We start from the raw sequence: 21341 nt of genomic DNA, 5'->3' as shown, positions 1-21341 counted from the left end.
TTTGGAGGCCACTAATCTCTTCTTTTAAAGAAGGAGTAGTAATAATGAGAGTCAAGTTAAATTTATACTATTAAAGTTTAAATAAACCATGAGTTTTTAAAAATGATAGTGTAAAGCTCAAGGCTAAGGTCAGTTTGTCTATAAATGAACAGAGACAATTTTTCCACATGATCTGCCATTTTCCAGCTCTTCTTCTCCATAGAATTGGAAAGAAAGGGAAAGCAATTAAGATACAGCAGATAAAGATTTGTGAACCAACTAATTTTCTAAACAGAGCACAACAAAGGACAGGATTAATATACCTTTATTATCTTGAAAGCAAGCATAGAAGTTTTTTTTTTTCACTTGTTGGATCCAACATATTTTTTCAATATTGATTTCAAAGAATAATTGCCCTTCCTTGACATGTACTTTGTTATATGGGAACCCTAAATAGAGGAAAATCTGCATTTTCACAAAATCATGTCCAGACTAATAACTGGTGGAAATAACTCATAAGGAATAGCAGTGAGTATCCACTAGGAAAATAATTTTTGAAAATATAATGACAGATGCCTTGACTTTTCTTCCAGATATGGATGACTGTTTTGAATGCTCAGAAGATCGCTATCCAAATAAAGCAAAGAAAGGATGTATCCTGAAACCAGTGGTCTTTCTATCATTTGAAGAACCCTTAGGAACTGGTTTAGCCTCAGCTGCTCTTTATTTCTTCTTCTTGACATCTTGGGTCCTTGGAATTTTTATTAAGCACAGGGATACTCCCATTGTCAAAGCCAACAATCGGTCCCTCACCTACACCCTTCTTGTCTCCCTTCTGCTCTGTTTTCTTTCTTCTTTGTTGTTCCTCAGCCAACCTGGCAAAGTGATCTGCCTTTTCCAGCAATCAACTTTTGGCATCACCTTCTCAGTGGCCATTTCTAGTGTACTGGCCAAAACCATCACTGTGGTTGTGGCTTTCATGGCTACAAAACCGGGATCTCAGATAAGGAAATGGGTGGGGAAAAGATTAGCTTTTTCAGTTGTCCTTTTCTGCTCCATCATCCAAGTATGTATTTGTATAATTTGGTTGTCAACATCTCCCCCATTCCCTGAGTTGGACATGCACTCAGAGCTCCAAGAAATGATTTTACAATGCAATGAAGGATCAGAATTCTTCTTCTACTGTGTCTTGGGCTACATGGGTATCTTGGCAATTGCCAGCTTTATTGTGGCTTTCCTTGCCCGTAAATTACCTGACAGCTTTAACGAAGCCAAATTCATCACCTTCAGCATGTTGGCTTTTTGTAGTGTTTGGATCTCCTTCTTTCCAGCCTATCTGAGCACTAAAGGAAAAGCCATGGTAGCTGTGGATATCTTTTCCATCTTGTCTTCCAGCACTGCATTACTGGGTTGCATATTCTTGCCAAAGTGCTATATCATTGTTTTCCGGCCTGAGCTAAATCAGAGAGAGCAACTAATCAAGAGGATTTAGTACAGCATGTGATTTTCCTCACTATGAAAAATTGCTGACAATAGAAAGACTGTCTGCTATCTCCTGCAAACGTATAATTTTAATTTCTGTCAAAGGAAGATTTATGGAGGGTTATTATTGCAATTAAGATTTATTATGTTTGGCCATTCCAAAAGGAGTGCTCCTGCTGTTGCATTTATAACCATTTTCCAAAGAAATAAATAAATACATCAGCTTTACAGGATAACCCAAACTGTTTGAAATAATGGGTTCTTTGATCAACTTTTGACCATATCAAAATATATATTTAAAAAGAGGAGGCAAGTATTTCCAAACAATTATTTATTAAAAATATTTCTGATTTAATATTTACATATATACCAAACTGTTAGTAATTCCCTCATGTATTACTTATCCACTCATGTTTTAAATACCCTAATTATGTGAATTAGTATCTGATAACCAAGACCACAAGAGCTAAAGCAAAACATGAATAGGGAGCTTTATTAACTCCAGAGATAGCATAACAAGAATGCTATGCCTGCAGATGAACAATCTGCAAATTGACACAGCCATGTATTTCTGCAGAAGTCATTAAGCAGAGGGAATGATAGCAAATATATTCATCTGTATTCAATATCCTGCAAGTCAACTCATACAAATAAACTCAGATTAAAATTTTACTATAATCACTGTCCAGAAAAATCAGTTAAATCCATTATAGGAAGAAGCAAACATCCCCAATCTGGTACCCAATACAAACATACATGACTAATTGGAAGAGTGAACAAATGATTTTACAGATCACAGACCCACAAAACATATTAAAATGATAAGCAAGAATACAGTATAATAGTTAGAAAATGTGAACTCGTAAAATATTCCTATCCCTGTTTTCAAGTTGCCATAAACAAGAAGGGGGGAATCTGAAGGAGCAGTATGGCAGTTTAAAACCAGAAGTACAAACCACCATTATCATAAATAATGATTTTCTGGCCACAAAAATCCTTCATTGGAGAATGTGATTGATGACACTTAGTCTGTGAATGTGCTTCATTGGAGAATCTGATTTATGATACACCTGGGGGGAAGGGGGAAACAGGATCACAGGTGATTGTAAATTATGTATGCCAGAGTTGGCTTCATTTAGATTAATGCGGGCATGTTGCTTCTAATAAATTTTATGAGTTTTTTTGAAGTTGCTCAAGGCTCATGATTCAATTAGGGCAATTGCCGGAACCCGGACAAAATGTTTCTTAAATAAAGGAAATAAGAAAAATAGATTATTCTAGTGATCACTATAATGTTCTGCTTTCCACAGTGTCAACAGTAATAGATCCACAATGATAGATTTTCCTTGGCTTATAACTACACTTGAGACCAGAATATTCCTTCTAAACAAGGCAGGTTATTAAGTGTGTCACACTTGATTTTACAACCATTTTTGCCAAGGTGGTACAGCAACTCACTACACTTAAGTGAATCACTCAGTCATTAAGCTAAGGTCCTGTTGGGATTAAAATCCAGCCTGTTTCCAAGCCAGGAGAAAGATGCAAAAGCCAATGAGTTTGGAGGCAAGCTGCAGGAAATGAAGTCTTGATTTATTAAGGCTAGCTTGGTCACTCAACAGTGAGACAGTGGTGAAGCAGGCTCAGCAGTGCCTACATTTTCTGCATCACATGAGAAAAATTCATCTTCCTCCCCCTATCTTTACCACTTTCAATAGAGGAATGATCGAGAGTAGCATTACTGTTTGCAGCAAACAGCATTACTGTTTGGTTTAGAAGCATTACTGCTTCAGACAGAAAGGCAGTGCAGAGAGTGATGAGGATGGCAGAAAAGATTATTGGCAGCTCACTCTCTTCTATCCAGGACGTAGCACATAAGCAATGCTTGAGCAAAGTCCACAGGATTGTGTGGGACACTACATATCCTCTTCATAACCTGTTTTCCTTGTTACCTTCTGGGAAGAGGCTTCGTGGCATCCAAAGCAGAACATTCAGATTCAGCCACATTTTTTTTCCATACAGTTTCAACCTTGTGAACTCTCAAACTTCCCCTTTCCACTATGCATTCAAAATGGACAGTGATTAATATTTATATGTATGTCAGCATTTCAACTAACCAACTCCAAACCACTAAACTCCAAAACAAACATTTCCTCAAAGTTCCATTTTATTAGAATTGTCATATTGGCCCATTTGGGAAAATGCAAATCTGATCCGTGGCTAAAACACTAATTGCTAGAACCAAACACCTGGCAGACAAGACACACATAAAGAATGAACTATGCACCCTGACTAAAGTACTGGCAGCCAACGGCTTCCACAAAAGCAAAATCACTGGCTTGATCCACAAAAACACACTGAGACATAATGGAGACCCAGAAGATGAACAGACCTATGGAACAGCTGTCCTGCCCTACATAAGAGGTACTACAGACAAAATTAGTAAGGTATTACACAGGCATCACATCAAGATGGCCTTCAAAACAGACAGAAAAATAGCAGCCGTCCTTAGAAACCCCAAAGATAAAATTGACCTGGAAAACCAAGGCATATATGAAGTCCCCTGTGCATTATGCCCGGCCACATACATTGGACAGACCAATAGAAGAATAAGTACCCACCTGGATGAACACAAAAATGCAGTCAAAAAGCTGGAACACACTTCTTCACTAGTCCAACACATGGAAGCCACAGGTCATAGCATCAACTTCAATGGCACCAAAACCCTAGCCACTATAGAAAACCCCAGCCACAGAATCATCAGAGAAGCCATAGAGATTGAAAAAAGACCAGAAAGCATGAACAGAAGAGATGATTCCACCAGACTGTCAATCATTTGGAAGCCTGCACTCACAAACAAAAAAATCTCCACACCACAAGCCAGGCAAACACCTGGGCACAAACAGATCCCCCTGATACCTCCAGCTCAAACACACCCCAACCAGGCACCCAGATGAAACCTAGCTTCCTAACTAATGATAGCCATCCATTTACCGGAGCCAAGCTGCACTAAAGGCCTCCAATAAAAGTAACACAATGTTGCCAGCCAATCAAGATACAAAAAGAGCCAAAAAACAGACAGAAGATATTAGAAACACCAATCAAGCAGTACACAGCAAACTCCAAGACCAATAAACACAGATCAAGACTCTCAACCAATCAGGATGAAGAAAAAAACATTCTGGCACAGCAATAGGCTGCCCCAAATTCAAATCTGAAACCACTGTAAAAAGCCTGACTCACAGATGAATGCTATACAGAAGCCTGATGATGGCAGATGAGATTCTGCTGAAACGTCGCTACAACTTTAAAAGCACAACTGCTATGACATGGGAAAATACCCGAACAAAGCTGAATGTGTGTGTGTGTGTGTGTGTGTGTGTGTGTGTGTGTATATATATATATATATATATATATATATATATATATATATATATATATATATATATATATATATATATATATATATATTATGAGTGTATGTATAGTGTTGGCTTGTTATTGTGGTATTTTAAAGTAATCTTTGGTTATCATCGGCTTCTCCCACAATACAGAAGCCTGATGATGGAAGTATCTAGGCAAAATACCCAACCAAGCCGAACACCATACATGTAAGTACCACGATATATATATATCATATATATATATATATATATATATATATATATATATATATATATATATATATATATATATATATATATATATATATATATATATATATATATATATATATATATATATATATATATCAGGCTTGTGTCTTCGGCTCTGTGCTATCAGAACTATCACCAAAACCGAACACTTCAACAACAGAATAATCAGAGAAGCCATAGAGATAGAAAAATGCCCACACAGCATGAATAAAAGAGATGACACCTCCCGCCTACCAGCCATTTGGAAACCCACCCTCATGAACAGACGAGTACCTAACATGAAGAATGACACCAGACCCACACCAACGAGGGCCACACAAGATGCTACCACCACACTTCCACGTAGAAAGCAGACTCACACCCACATAGAAGATGAGACATGACCACGGACCAGAAGCCGCACTGCAACTGCATCACTACCCGCTTCAAACCCCTCTGAGCCATACATGAAGTGAACTGACACCCACCATGAAGATGCGGCAAGACCACGAACGCGAAACCAAATAGCAGGATCACAGCTCACCAGCTCAAATCCCCCAGCAACTGAGACTAACCTGAGCACAACCAAGCCCCCACCTGAACAGAACACACCTCCAGCCAATCAGAACACGGCCAAGCCCCCAAACAATCAGAACACAGCCAAACCCCAACCAATGAGAACACACCCCACCCAATCAGAATACAGCCAAGCCCCCACCCAATCAAGTCACACCCCCACTAGCAGTTAAAAGGAAGAAGCAGCTGCAAGCTCACATTACTCTGAGAAGCACATAAATATATTCTTAAGTTTTCCGGGTATTTATATGTATGGTATTCAGCTTTGTTCGGGTATTTTCCCACGTCATTATAGTTGTGCTCTTAAAGTTGTAGCAACATTTCAGCAGAATCTCATCTGCCATCATCAGGCTTCTGTATAGTGTTCATCTGTGAGTCAGACTTTCACAGCCGTTTCTATTTTAAATTTGGTGCTAGCCTACTGCTTTGCCAGAATGGTTTTTTCTTCATCCTGATTGGTTGGGAGTCTTGGTCTGTGTTTATTGGTCTTGGAGTTTGCTGTGTTCTGCTTGATTGGTGTTTGTAATATCATCTATCTGTTTTGTAGCTTTTTTGTTGCCAGCCAATCAAGACAAAAAAAGCTACAAAAGAGACAGAAATGTCTCCCGAAACGTTGCTACAACTTTAAAAGCACAACTATAATGATGTGGGAAAATACCCGAACAAAGCTGAATATGATAGATAGATAGATAGATAGATAGATAGATAGATAGATAGATAGATAGATAGACAGGCAGACAGGCAGACAGATATTGATAGACTGATAAATATTGATAGACAAATATTGATTGATAGATATTGATAGATGATAGATATAGATATATAGATGTAGTTATATAATCAGAATGTGTGAATGTTTGTTTATGTATAGTCTCCCATCTCCAAGCCAGAATGGGACAACTTGCCATGGCCAACTCCCCATGAAACAACTCGCCACAGGACAATTCAACAAATATAAAAGTTAAATTAATTTCAATGGAATTAAGGCCAATAATAATAAAATGAAGTTCATTCAGAAATACAAAAGTTGCAATCATTTCAATGAAAATATGATTACCAATAATGAAAGTAACTGAATGAAACTATTAATCCAGCATTGAATTGTTCCATGGTGAATTGGCCATGACAATTTGGTCATGATGAGTTGGCCATGATGATTTGTCTTAGACCCTCCCCAAGCTAACAAGCATTTGTACCTAGAGACATAATATAAAGGAAAGGAGAAACCCACACAGATGCAATATTTTACTTCCTTGAAGAAAAGAAAATACAGGCACTTCTTGCAGACATGGTTGGTAAACAGACTCCGTTGGTACACAGACTCTTATGTCACACCAATGCAAACACATAAAATAAAAACCTGGCAATTTCTGTAAAAATGGGACTATAGTTAAATATAGTAAAGAAGACCAAATATATCACAACACATGCAGCAAACATCTTTAAAATCAATAAACAAAACAGTGAACTGGTATATAGATTTTGCCTTTTAGGATCAAATATCAACAATAAAGGAAGCAGACCTCAAAAAATATGCTGGGTGTCAAACTCAAGGCCCGGGGGCTGGCCTGCAGTGCTTCTGTCAGTGAAAATAGACCCTTCAGCTTCCTCCAGCTCCTTTTTCACTGGCAGAGGGTTCCAGGAGGCCGTCACAGGCAAAAACAGAGCTTGAGAGCCTGTTTTCACTGGCAAAGCACTTGGGCCACCACACGTGCCCCCAACACTAGTGATGTGGAACTGGCCTCACCCACCATGGCCATGCCTACCCTGGTCTCCCAAGGTCAAACACAACCCTGATGCAGCCCTCAATGAAATAGAGTTTGACACCCCTGCTGTAGACTAGGATAGCAAGAAAAGTTTCAGGGAAGGTTTTCAATGCAATCATATGACAATACTTAACAAGATGAGAATTATGTTTGATACAACAATAACCCATTAAAATTAACAAACTATCATCCGCCCAAGCAACACATGCTCCTATCAACTCCTGATGAGCAGCTTATTAACATTACTATATCCAATCTGGAAGAGAAGAACCAAAGAAAATACTGCCATCTTGAAAATGCCTTGAAATAGGCATTTTTGGAGAAAAATGAAATGATAACAATCTGAATTTCCTTTTAAAAAAAACCCAATCACTGGTAACAAATATGAATGAGTGTTTTAAATGCATGGAAGAGTTCTTGGGCCAGAAGCAAGTTAGGTGTCTTAGCCAAAGAAGAAACTCTGTGGCATATCAAAGAGGCTTAGGTATCACTTTCACTTGGAGTTTTCTTGTCCCTCATCAATGCAGTGTTGAGTACTGAGATATAATTAAAATCACATTTCAAGATGTCACTTTGAAATACATTTCAGGTTGTCACTTTAATAACTAAGACAGGTTTTATGTCTTCCACCAATAATTTAAGGGGGAAAAGGTCTATATTTTACATGTCCCTTTACTTTGTGGTTGAAGGGCTGGACCCAAATTCAGGGGTGGGATTCAAAAATCCCAGCAACCAGTTTGCTTCCCGCTTGCTGAGTGGGCATGGCTATGGTGGGCGTGGCTTACTGGAACTTCCAGGAGAGCCATTTTTGCCTTCCCAAGGGTCTGGAGGCTTCCCCCGGGCCTCTGGAAGAGCAAAAATGGCCTCCCTGGGATCTGGAGGCCCACTGGAAGCCAGAAACGCCCCGTTTCCAGACTTCTGATATTTCCAGGAGGTCTGTTTTTCACCTTCCCAAGTCTGGAGTCCTTCCCCGGGCCTCTGGGAGGGGTGTCAAACTCTTGTCACCACGGCATCATCACTTAATGTATCATGACTTTTTCCCCCTTTGTTAAACCGGGCATGGTTAGCATGTGATGTATCCAGCACATTGGCCATGAGTTTGACAGCCCTGATCGAGTGTCAGCAAGCACTTGACAAGGGATGAACAAAAAAATAGAAGAAATATTTTTATAAATCAAAAGGGAAAGTGATTAAGGAAATTACATACTACCTTGAATTCTAAAGTAGTTGATGGGGAGAAGTTTCATTAGTAATTTTAGAATAAGGTTTTTTTTTTACTGCTTTTCAAATGTTAAGAACCTTTGGAACAGCATGTTTGATGGAATTCAATGGGTGAGTTTCCTTCAGTCCTCAATGAAAGCAATTTTGAGTATGAATTTAAAGGTTAAGAACTTTTGGGAATAAGATTAAGAACTGTAAATGAATAAACAGCAGAAAGGTGATTAGGGTGTTGTTTTTGGAAAGTTAGAAATTAACTAAGGAACCAGATGAATTTGAAATAGGCTTTTTGAAATCAATTAAAATAAACATTCCCATGGAAAGTCACTGTTGTTTCAAGTGTGGATTAAAAAAAAGTAGAATGGATAATTTAGTCTTCTGAGAATTGGGTTGATCATTATCATTTCCTGATCTACTCGAATAGGTGAGAGCTATGCAAAAAGATTCAAAAAACAGAAAGCAAGCATAAAATAAGATAAAATCTCAGCCTCTCTGTGGGGATCTTGATAATAAGAAGAAACAATGCTATTCATTTTCATGATTCTGCCATTTTTTGTTACTATTAATCAGGAAACATTGCTATTAATATCGAAACAATTCGTTATTCTCCTGTTGTTCAAGTCTAGATAAATTCATTTTTTTCAACAGGTGCATGGGGACTAGTCCATTTTTTTAAAAAAAAAATCTAGCTGACTGCCTCAACTTGTAGCCTTTGTACCAAGGACATGTTCTTTCTTCTAATGTTTCCAGTAATCAAAGTGGATACACTGACTTGCTCGGTTGCCGATCCTTTTCCTGTTCTGCATGAATGGTACCAACCAGGTGATCTCTTAATTGGAGGGATGGTTTCTCAGATTATATTTGTTTCCAATGAACATTGGTTTGATGAATATCCTTCACATAGGATATTTGATATTACAAAGTAAGCAAATGTCTATCCTCACCTAATGGGAATTTGCCCCTTGTTAGCTTTTGCAGATCAGATCTTTTGTTTCTGGTTTAACAAATATGGTCTAAAACATATGAAGAACAGTTGCAGGAACTGTTCTAGTTTAATGAAAAGAAGGGCTGGGGGTGACATGATAGCAGTGTTCCAATATCTCAGGGATTGCCACAAAGAAGAGGGAGTCAAGCTATTCTCCAAAGCACCTGAAGGCAGGATAAGAAACAATGGGTGGAAACTAATCAAGGAGAGAAGCAACTTAGAACTAAGGAGAACAACTAACCAATGGAACAACTTGCCTCCAGAAGTTGTGAATGCTCCAAAACTGGTAGTTTTTAAGAAGAGATTGGATAACCATTTGTCTGAAGTGGTGTAGGGTTTCTTGCTTAAGCAGGGAGTTGGACTAGAAGACCTCCAAGGTCCTCTCCAACCCTATTTCTATATTCTATATACCAAGGGAAAAGGCTGTTCTCCCTCTATAAATCGATCACCTTTTGAAAAGATGTCACAAAACTGTGAGAACAACTTAAAGACCAGTTTTACCATTAACAAGATTATGAAGACTTTGTTCACTTCAGATGTCCAGATCACAAAGATATAGAAAGCACATTTAGCAATCTAGTGTCTTTTATACTGAACTCTTCTATATTCTTTATTTTTAAATTAATTTACTTAGATGAGATCTAAGGGTCTTTGTGTTTTTTTCCCATAAGTATATACCCATAGGAAGGTTATTGAGGTACCTTCTACTAGATTGATTGATACTCGTTGATGACCCTCACTCTGTCAAGGACCTCGGAGTACTCATATCTAATGATCTAAGCGCTAGAGCTCACTGTAACAGCATTGCCAAAAGGCATTAAGAGTTGTAAATCTAATCTTATGAAGCTTCTCCTCTGGAAATATTGAATTGCTAACTGGGGCATTCAAAACCTTTGCTAGACCAATACTCAAATACAGGTCATCTGTCTGGAATGAGCACTGCATATCAGACATTAATACAATTGAGCAACTCCAGACGTATTTCACCAGAAGAGTACTACACTCCTCTGCTCCCAACAGAATAAATACCCTATACCACCAGGCTTGAAATTTTTTATTTATTTTTTTATTTTTATTTATTTGATTTGCAAACCGCCTACAAGATAATAGGTATAAGTTATGAATACATGAAATGGGTACATATAAGAAAAATAAAAGAAACAATAGGACAGGGATGGTAGGCACGTTGGTGGGTTTATGCACACCCCCTATGACCTCTTAGGAAAGGGGTGAGATCAATAGTAGAAAGTCTAAGGTTAAAGTTTTTGGGGTTTGGGGAAGAAACCACAGAGTCAGGTAGAGTATTCCAGACATTGACCACTCTGTTGCTGAAGTCGTATTTCCTGCAATCAAGTTTGGTGCAGTTAACCTTGAGTTTGTATCTATTGTGTGCTCTTGTGTTGTTATGGTTGAAGCTGAAGTATTTATTGACTGGTAAGTTTGGGCTTGGACTATCTTGAAGTATGCTGCCTATGGTTGGACTTAAGCGTAGTATACAAAATTATCTGCTACAATGTCCTACAAGTCAATGACTACCTCAGCTTCAACCACAACAATACAAGAGCACACAACAGATACAAACTCAACGTTAACTGCTCCAAACTTGATTGCAGAAAGTACGACTTCAACAACAGAGTGGACAATGCCTGGAATGCACTACCTGACTTTGTTGTTACATCCTCAAACCCCCACTCCTTTAACCTCAAACTATCCACTATTGACCTCACCCCATTCCTAAGAGGTCTGTAAGGGGCATGCATAAGTGCACCATCGTGCCTCTTGTCTCTGTACTATTGTCCCCATTTATTTGTACCTATTTCCTGTATTCTTACTCATGTTTATACTTATACCTATTATCTTGTAAGCAATTGAAAAATAAAATAAATACATAAAATAAATAAATAGATTGCATTTTGCTAGATGCTGAGTTTTTCTGTAAATACTTCTTCACCACTAAAGATACAACCTTATTTCAATTGTCTTTGCAGAATTTGGCTTCCCTTATCATGAACAGACAAAACAAAAAACAAAACAGAAACAAATTGCATCTCCATCTCCTCTCCATAAAATAAAACATGAACCTGCTTTAAAATTTCTAAAGATTAGCTGGATTGTGGAGAAACTACAGATAGGGAGATGGTACAATGATGCGATATATATTATATATTATGATATACTATGATGATTTGATATAGAGAGAAATTGAAAGTGAAAATGTTCAAGCATGGTGTTCCTGTACTATAAAATAAGAATGATGCAATAAAATTTGTTTAAGCAAAACAATTTTTATGTAAAATGAGAAATAGCTGTAAAAAAATAGCACAAAACTGTAATATTAAATCAACTACCTTTCAGAGACCTAAAAAACCAAGAATATGTATATCTTTATTCAGATCTATGTCAGGACTGAGCAAAGCTGAAAGGAAAATTATATTAAATGAAAATTTAAATTATATTCTGCAGAAAAGGGTAATATATACTGTACATTGTTTTGCCTTATAACCTAACAAGCTATAAAGTTGTACGTCTTTATGAGTAAATTTTCAGATATAATGGAATGAATAATAGAATGGCTACTTCCCCAAACATATTTGCAATTTAGTGCTATGTGGAGCTACATAATTCTGAAATATTAACACCAAAAAGGAATTTGATCTTTCAATTCCAGTTCTAGCCAAAAATATCATTTTATATGAACAAATTCATCCACTGCATACTTACTTTCTGGAACGCTTTATTTATTTTCAGTATGATCACAAAATTCTACCAGCATGTCCTTTCCTTAGAATTTGCCATCAAGGAGATCAATGGGAATCCGCAAATCTCATCCAATGTCACACTTGGTGTCCACGTTTCAGACAGCTTCTATGATCCAAGAATGACTTATCGGACCACTCTCGACCTGCTTTTCAAATCAAACAGATTTCTTCCCAACTATGAATGTGGCATTCATAAAAATCTCATGGCCATTCTTGGAGGACTTGGATCTGATACTTCTTCCCATATTGCAGGAATTATAGATTTCTACAAGATACCTCAGGTTGGTGTAGATGTGGGGATAATTAACCAAATCATTTGTTTGGAAATTAATCTTATTTGAGAGGGTCACCTGATATAGTGGCTTGACCACTATCTGTGGTGAAATCTGGAGCTGTTTCAAGAGGAGGCTGGCTAGCAAACAGAACATAGAATAATAGAGTTGAAAGGGACCTTGGAGGTCAAGCAGGAGACCCTATGCCATTTCAAACAAGTGGTTGTCCAGTCTCTTCTTAAAAACCTCCAATAATGAAGCACCCACAACTTCTGAAGCCAAGCTGTTCCACTCTGTTTATTCTATTCTATTCTATTCTATTCTATTCTATTCTATTCTATTCTATTCTATTCTATTCTATTCTATTCTATTCTATTCTATTCTATTCTATTCTATTCTATTCTATTCCATTCCATTCCACTCCACTCCACTCCACTTCACTCTATTCTACTGTATTCTCACTGTCAGGAAATTACTCCTTATTTCTGGGTTCCTTCTCTCCTTCATTAGTTTCCATCCACTACTTCTTGTTCTGCCTGCAGATGCTTTGGAGAATAAGTTGACCCCCTCTTCTTTGTGGCAGCCTATTAGATACTGAGAAAATGCTGTTATGTCACCCTTAGTCCTTCTTTTCATTAGACTAGATATACCCAGTTACTGCAACTGTTCTTCATATGTGTATACTAGCTTGATACCCATACTTTGCTGTTAAACTATGTGGTTGGACTTAATTTATGGGGAGGAAAATATGGAGAAAAAATTCTGCCTCTGCCTACCAGCATCCATCAGTATTCATCTGGCTAACATCCTGTCAGTGTGTGTGAGAGTTGAGGGCTGTTTGGAACCTGAAAGAGTATTTGCTGTGTGAGCAAGGGAGACAGCAAGGAGCCTAGGTGTGGCTTAGCTCAACTGTTCTGTACTAAAGCTGCTTGGTGCTGTGAAACTAAAACTGAAACTCCTGTCCTCTGCTTGTCTTTTGCATTTGGAACATTTCTTTTCAAGGGAGGGGGAGTCGAACTCCTTAGCATCAGAGCATGTTAATAATAATATATGAAATACTAATGCTTTGATGGTCATTTCAAAAAATCCTTTCTTAGTGAGCACCTAGAAGCCAAGAGGAACATATGTGCCAAATTTCAAGGCTTTACGGTCCTGGAGATTTTATGATGAAGCATGAGTGGTATTTTGTATATATCCAAAACTATTGTCAAAAAGAAAGCCAATTTGCCACAGTAGTTAAAGTATTAGACTAGCAGTTGGAAGAATGTGACTTGTGGTCCCACCTTAGGCACAAAGCCAGCTGGGTGACCTTGGGTTAGCCCTATGAATTATAGCAAAGCACTTCTACAGTCTTGCCAAGAATACTGTAGGGACTTATCCAGGTAGTCTCCAGAAATAAAATTGACTCAAAGGGACATGCGCACCCTCTCTCACACACACATACATAGCCACTGATTCAAACAAGAAGCTAGCAAGAAGGTTATAACTAAGACTTAGGGAGTAACTGAAAATTACTCAGCCTGCATAAGTGATAAGGCATTTGAAAACTTTCCCTTTTTTCTGCTCAAATATCTTCCCTAGTTGCCTCTTGAATGAATGAATGAATGAATGAATAAGTGAGTGAGTGAATGAATGAATGAATGAATGAATGAATGAATGAATGAATGAATGAATGTCCCAATAATTGTAGTAATAATTTCAGGAAGAAATTACAGGAGCAATTTTCTTTATTTCAGCTAGACCCTAAAGAGCAGGGAAAAAGAGGGCACAGACTATCTTATTGGGTGTTATATTGGTAGATCGGTCCCAAGAAGAGACGCGAGGCGAGTGACTTTTAAAAGCTCTTTTTATTGTAAGGTAGATCGGCTTGCTTGGCTTGGATCAGTGGCGGCTTATATCGGTCTTGCACAGGGCGCCACAGCCAATGACAGCCGTTCAAATCTCCCGCGATTGGCTCAGCCAATCACGGTTGCTTCGTAACGGCCAATCAGTGCTGCACATTCGACCAATCCGAGTGCTATGCGTTTTAGCCAATCAGAACACAGGTTTACAAGAATGCAAATACAGAACACCCCTCCCCTCTTGGTTTGGTCCTACGTAACGTAGTCCCGTAAGTATGCGGGGCTCCGTACTTGTCTACTGGACCTGCGCAGGTTAGTTGTCTCTTGGTCTCCGGCTGGTTCGGTCGGGGTCTGTGTTGCTCTCTGCCTCATCGATGGAACTGCCTGGAAGGGTGAGTCGGGCCTTTTGCCGTAGCTCCCTCCCGGTCTACCCGGGCTGGTCGAGCTGCTGGCTCCATTGTTCCCGCCCGGTCTTTCCGGACTGGTCGAACTGGCTTGGCTGTACCTTCCAGGCGAGGCTTCGGGCTGGTAGTCTGTCGGTGACTCCGCTGGTGAGTATTGCTGGTTTCTTTCTTATTGGGTTTATTTGTTTTGCGTTGCGGGGTTTCCCTCTCTTTCTTGGCTGCTGTTTGGGTTTCCCCTTCCCCCTACGGTTTCCTTATCTTTTTGCATGTCGGTTGTATTTCCCGTGTTGGTTCTCGATCTTAGCTGATCGATGTGTCTTTTCCATGCTCGTCCGTCAGTTGTTTGTAGCCGGTACGAGTGGGGACCTGTTACCTGGGTTATTGTTGCTGGTACCCAGAGTGGGTCCCCTGTGAGGTTCTTTGCGTATACTGTGTCGCCCGGTGTGAATGTTTGGTGCTTGCTAGATAAGCCGGGGGGTTTCTCAGGGTTGTACGTGGGGTGCAGCCTGTCTAACGGGGACCTTAATTTCCTCCCCATTAATAGTTCTGCCGGGTTTTTGTTGGTTGTCGTGTTTGGAGTTATATGTTGTATAAATAGCATTTTATTAATCTTTTCTTGTATTTCCCCGGTTTCAATTTTTTGGATTGTTTTTTTGGTAAATTGGACCATTCGTTCCGCCCTCCCATTCTCCGCCGGATGTGCTGGCACTGTCAGCGCAAGCCGTATTCCCCATTCTGCTAGGAATTTTTCAAATGGTAGCGCAGTAAATTGGGGCCCGTTGTCAGATACAATTACATCTGGGAGGCCGTGGGTTGAGAATAGTTTGTTGAGTTCTTTGATAATGTCCTATGTGGTAGTCGTTCTCATGTTGCTTACCTCCAACCAGTTGGAGTAAGCGTCTACCGTTATCAGGAATGTGTGTCCCTTTGTGGGCCTGGCGAAGTCTATGTGAATCCTGGACCATGGCCCTCTGGGGGTTTCCCATTCCAGGATTGGGGCGGTGGGAGGGCTTGGCCTGGATTCTTGGCATTGCCTGCACGATGCCACCCAGGCTTCGATTTCCTTGTCCATCCCTGGCCACCAAGCGTAACTTCTGGCCAGGGCTTTTGTTCTAACGATGCCCGGGTGCCCCTCGTGTAACATGTCCAAAACCCTTTTCTGTAATTTCTCTGGGATAACCACCCTGTCCCCCCATAGCAAACAACCTTTTTGTGTAAAGAGTTCTGTTTGCCAGCTCAGGAAGGTCCTGACTTGTTCATCGTCGTCTTTTTCCGGCCACCCTTTCTCCATCCAGTTTAAAACCCGCACCAGACGTTTGTCTTTATTGGTTTCCCGGGCAATGTCTGACGCGGTCAGGGGGAGATTGGGTAAGGTCTCTATGCTCAGGGTGGACGTGGTGGGTGCTGGGTCGGCGTCCAGGTCGGGCAACGGGGTGTGGCTCAAGGCGTCTACGTGTGAGATTGTCTTACCGGGCCGATGGGTTAGCCGGTAATTGTAGGCGGCAAGGAATTCGGACCACTTTGTCATTCTAGGGGATAGAATGTTCGGTGTGGCCCTGTCCCCTGCCAGAATCCCGAGCAGTGGTTTGTGGTCAGTGATGATGGTGAAGGTTCTGCCGTAAAGGTACTAGTGGAACTTCTTTATGGTGGTGACGATTGCCAGGGCCTCCTTATCCAGCTGGCTGTAATTCCTTTCCAGTTTTGAGAGGGTTCTTGAAAAGAAGGCGATGGGCGCCTCTTTTCCGTCAGGGAGAGTGTGGCTGAGGATGGCCCCGACGCCGAAGGGGGATGCGTCGCATGTTACTGCTAGCGGTAGGGTCTCGCTGTATTGGATGAGAACAGCGTCCGATGTGAGTAGGTCTTTTGTTCGGTTGAATGCATTTTCCTCTCGCCTTCCCCAGTTCCAGGTGGCTGTCTTGTCCAGCAGCCTATGCAACGGTTCCTCCATGGTTGCCTTTTGGGGCAGGAAAACATTATAGAAGTTAATCAGCCCCAGAAATGCCTGCAGCTTGGTTTTATTCCTTGGTCTAGGGGCTTCCTTGATGGCCCTGATTTTTTTTTCCGTTGGGTGGATCCCGTGCTGGTCTAGGAGGTACCCTAGGAATTCGACTCTCTCAGTGCACAGCTGGCATTTCTCTTTTTTGACTTTTAACCCCGAGTCTTTGAATTTTTGAAGCACCTCCCTCAGGTGGCTCTCCAATTGTTTTTGGTTGGCCGCTGACACCAGCACGTCATCAAAATAGGGCACTACCCCCTTGATGCCTTGGAGTAGCCTCTCCATTAGGCTCTGGAAGACCCCCGGGGCTACGCTGACTCCGAACTGGAGCCTCTTGCAGCGGAAGGCCCCGTGGTGGGTGACTATGGTTTGCGCCTCTGCGGTTTCCGCGTTGACCGGCAATTGCTGGTAGGACTGTGCCAGGTCGAGTTTCGCGAAAACCTTGCCTCCCCCCAGTGAGTGCAGAAGGTGCTGTACCACTGGGATGGGGTAGGCACTCTGTTGCAGAGCGCGGTTGAGGGTAGCCTTGTAATCACCACAAATTCTCACTGACCCATCTGGTTTTACCGGGGTGACTATAGGGGTCTCCCACCTGGCATGGTCTATTGGCTTGAGTACCCCTTGCTCGATGAGTTTGTTTAACTGCTCATCGATCTTAGGTCTGAGCGCGAAGGGTACTCGCTGGGGTTTAAGGCGGATTGGGGCAATGTTAGGGTCTAGGTTGAAGGAAATCGGGGCCCTTGGTACTTGCCTAGGCTGCCGTCGAAGACCTCCTGGAAGTCCCTCGCGAGCTGTTCTTCCCAGTCTGCTTCGGTGATGTGGTCGATGCCCGTCACTCCGATTCCGAGCGGCGCAAACCACTGTAGTCCCAAGAGGCTGGGTCGGTCTCGGTCCACGATCGTTAGGGGAAGTGTTGCTGTTCACCCTTTGAAAGTGATTTTAAATTGTCCGGTTCTGACTACGGGGATGCGGTTCCCTTGGTAGTCCTTTAGGATTAGCTTCTGGCTTTCCAGCTCACTCTTGCGAGCTGCTCCTCCCAGTCCGCCTCGGCAATGTGGTTGGTGCCCGTCACCTCTATTCCCAATGGTGCGAACCATTGTAGTCCCAAAAGGCTAGGGCGGTCCTTGTCCACGATGGTTAGAGGAAGTATTTCAGTGTGCCCTTTGAACGTGATTTTAAAGTGTCCAATTCCGACCATGGGGATGCAGTTCCCCTGGTAGTCTTTGAGGATGAGCTTCTGGCTTTCCAGTTCGCGCCTATGGATGGTAGGTACCAGGCACTTGATTTCCCGCCAAGTGACCATGGAGAGGTAGGATCCGGAATCCACCTCCATTTTGCATGGTAGGTCTTCGATGCCCACCTCCACATGTACCTTCTGGGTGTCCCAGTTTGAAGAGTGGCCGATAACAACCGTTTGGTGGGTTTCTTCTCGTTGTCGAGCCTCGTTGAGACACCTGTTTCTTCCATCCCGGCTCCATCGGCTCTCGGCGTGTCGGTCTCTGTTCCTGGGGGGGTGCTGTCTTGTCTCCGGGGGCTGCTGTTTCGACGCCGGGGACTATGGTTCCGCTTGAACCGGCACACCTTGGCGATGTGGCCCCGCTTGTTGCAGTGCCGGCAGATTGCGTTGAAGAACCTGCATTCCGACTGTGGATGGTCACCCCCGCACCCGGCACACTGGAACCCTGACTTACGACCTCGCCGCTCACGCCGGTCTCGTTCCGCTTGGAGCTGGTGGATGTCTTCCTCTTCGTCCTCGGTGTCGGTGAGGGAGTCGAGATCGCCATGATGTGTGGTGGTGGTTGCTCGGTGGCTGGCTTCGGCGTGCTTCTCAGGGGTTGGGGCTGCCTCGGTTGTCACAGGCCGGTCCGATGTGCTCGTTTGCCGCATTCGGGCCGCCGATTTCCGGGTCGCCTTCGCTGCGGTTGCCTCGGCGAGAGCATCAGTAAGGGATATGTCGCCCTTCGCCATTAGCCGGCTTTGCAGGATAGGGTCTTTGAGTCCAAGGACGACACGGTCTCACAGGGCTTCATCCATGTCAGTGAACCCACACATGCCACTGAGGTCCCGTAGATCAGCCACGAAGTCGCTGATGCTCTCACCCTCCTACTGATCCCTCTGGTAGAAATCGTGCCGGCGGATGAGGGTTGGTACAGCGGGTGTATAGTGGCTTCGCAGCAGTGGCTCGAGGTCAGCCCAGTCCATCGCCTTCACATCGAGGGGTTTGGTGAGGGCTTTCGCCATCTTGAACACTGCGGGCCCGCAGTGGGTCAGGAACACGGCCCTTTTTTTCTGCCCATTTGGGTTTTTTAGGTTGCTGCTTTCTAGGAACATGAGAAATCTATCGATGGAACATTCCCAATCCTCTGCAGCCTGGTTGAAAGGTGCGGGTGGCGCGGTGCTGCTGGGCATTTTGCCAGTTGCTGTGCCACGATGCCATGTGCGGGGTGGGTCTTTGTTTCAGTATCCCACCTTCGTCGCCAGTGTTATATTGGTAGATCAGTCCCAAGAAGAGACACGAGGCGAGTGACTTTTAAAAGCTCTTTTTATTGTAAGGTAGATCGGCTTGCTTGGCTTGGATCGGCGGCGGCTTATATCGGTCTTGCACAGGGCGCCGCAGCCAATGACAGCCGTTCAAATCTCCCACAATCGGCTCGGCCAATCGTGGTTGCTTCATAATGGCCAATCAGTGCTGCACACTCAACCAATCCGAGTGCTGTGCGTTTTAGCCAATCAGAACACAGGTTTACAAGAATGCAAATACAGAACATTGGGTATGCCTAGTTTAATGAAAAGAAGGAGTAGAAGTGGCATGATAGCACTGTTGTAATATCTAAATGGCTACAAGGAAGAAGAGGTGGTCAATCAATTTTCTAAAGCACCTGAAGGCAAGACAAGAAGCAATGGATGGAAACTAATCAAGGAGAGAACCAACCTAGAACTAGCAGAAATTTCCTGACAGAATAATTAATCAATGGAATGACTTGCCTCTAAGTACTTGTGAGTGATCCAATGACTGGAGGTTTTTAAGAAGAGATTGGACAACCATTTGTCTGAAATGGTATAGTGTTTCCTGCTTCAGCAGGGGGTTGGACTAGGAGACCTCCAAGGTTCCTTCCAACTTTGTTATTCTATTATTCTGTTAATATAGTTTAACATACTTTGACTTTCTTTCAGCTTACATATGGTTCATATCCACCAGAAGCATTTCATGCCATTCAATTATCCTCCCTTTACTTTATGGCCCCAAATGAAGCTGCTTTATACATTGGGATTCTAGGATTGTTACAACAATTTGGATGGAAGTGGGTTGGGCTTTTTGCTTCTGAGTCTGACAGTGGAGAACAATTTTTGCATAAACTGCAACTATTACTCCTCCAGAATGAAATCTGTTCAGCCTTCCTACAACAGGTCCAAGGAATACCCGCTTTTGATAACTTGGATAAATTTGATGGTATAACATCTACTCTTCATCAACATTACACAGACAACAGGGCAAACATATTTATTGTTTATGGAGAATCCTTGTTGCTCGTATGGTTCACAAGTGTCATATTTATGCTGGATCCTACCTTTAAAGAGAATATGACATTTAGAAAAGTTTGGATCATGACCAGCCAATTTGATTTCATACTCACAGGAATTCAGAACAGTTGGAATCTGCAACTGTTCAATGGGGCCATTTCTTTTCAAATCCAATCAAATGATATTTTGGGATTTCAGGACTTTGTTCAGTCCATAAAACCTTATTTGAGGCAGAGAGATGGATTTATAAAAGATTTTTGGGAGCAAGTATTTGACTGTTTCTTTCCTCATTCAGGATCACCAAAAATGGACATTGGACAATGCACTGGGGAGGAGAAACTGGACAGCCTACCCAGAGCAGTCTTTGAAATGGAAATGACTGGTCATAGTTACAATATCTGTAATGGTGTCTATGCTGTGGCTCATTCTTTGCAAACGTTACTATCAAATGGACAAAATCAAGACAAAAGGATGGTGGGAAAAATGTTTCAACTCACAAATCTGCAGCCTTGGCAGGTAACAGCTGTACATTTTCCTTTCACATAGGTGTTTATACAATTAAGGACTGGAAAATAAACTAAGATTTAAGCACATTGGTGCATGATGGCTCAGTAGTTAAAGACACTGTGTTTGTTCATTGGAAAGCAGACAGCCTGAGTTTGAGATCTGGGAGCCATATGACAGGGTGAACTCCCATCACTTGTCCCAGCTCCTGCCCACTTAGCAGAAAGCATGCAAATGCGAATAGATAAATAGGTAGCAGGTTGGTGGGAGGATACCAGTGTTCTGTGGGCCTCAGTGTATAATAATACTAGCCACATGACCATGGAAAAGGCTTTCAGATGAAGCTGGCTCACTCAGCTAAGTAATAGAGATGAGCACCAGCTATTAGAGTCAGAAATGAATACC

General features: G+C 41.8%; 1 protein-coding gene across 1 annotated transcript; it reads left to right on the top strand.

Moving 5' to 3' along the window:
• Positions 1 to 572: 572 nt before the first annotated feature.
• LOC113429371 (vomeronasal type-2 receptor 26-like) lies at positions 573 to 1471 on the top strand. Its single transcript, XM_026691887.2, has one exon. It carries the CDS (start codon positions 575 to 577, stop codon positions 1469 to 1471), a length of 897 nt encoding a protein of 298 aa, XP_026547672.1. The 5' UTR covers positions 573 to 574.
• Positions 1472 to 21341: the final 19870 nt, after the last annotated feature.

Source organism: Notechis scutatus, chromosome Z, assembly GCF_049901735.1.
Source record: "Notechis scutatus isolate UNSWTSFEM ecotype Mainland chromosome Z, rNotScu1.2, whole genome shotgun sequence".
Taxonomy (NCBI): Eukaryota; Metazoa; Chordata; class Lepidosauria; order Squamata; family Elapidae; genus Notechis; species Notechis scutatus.
This window is presented reverse-complemented; position numbering and strand designations above follow the sequence as displayed.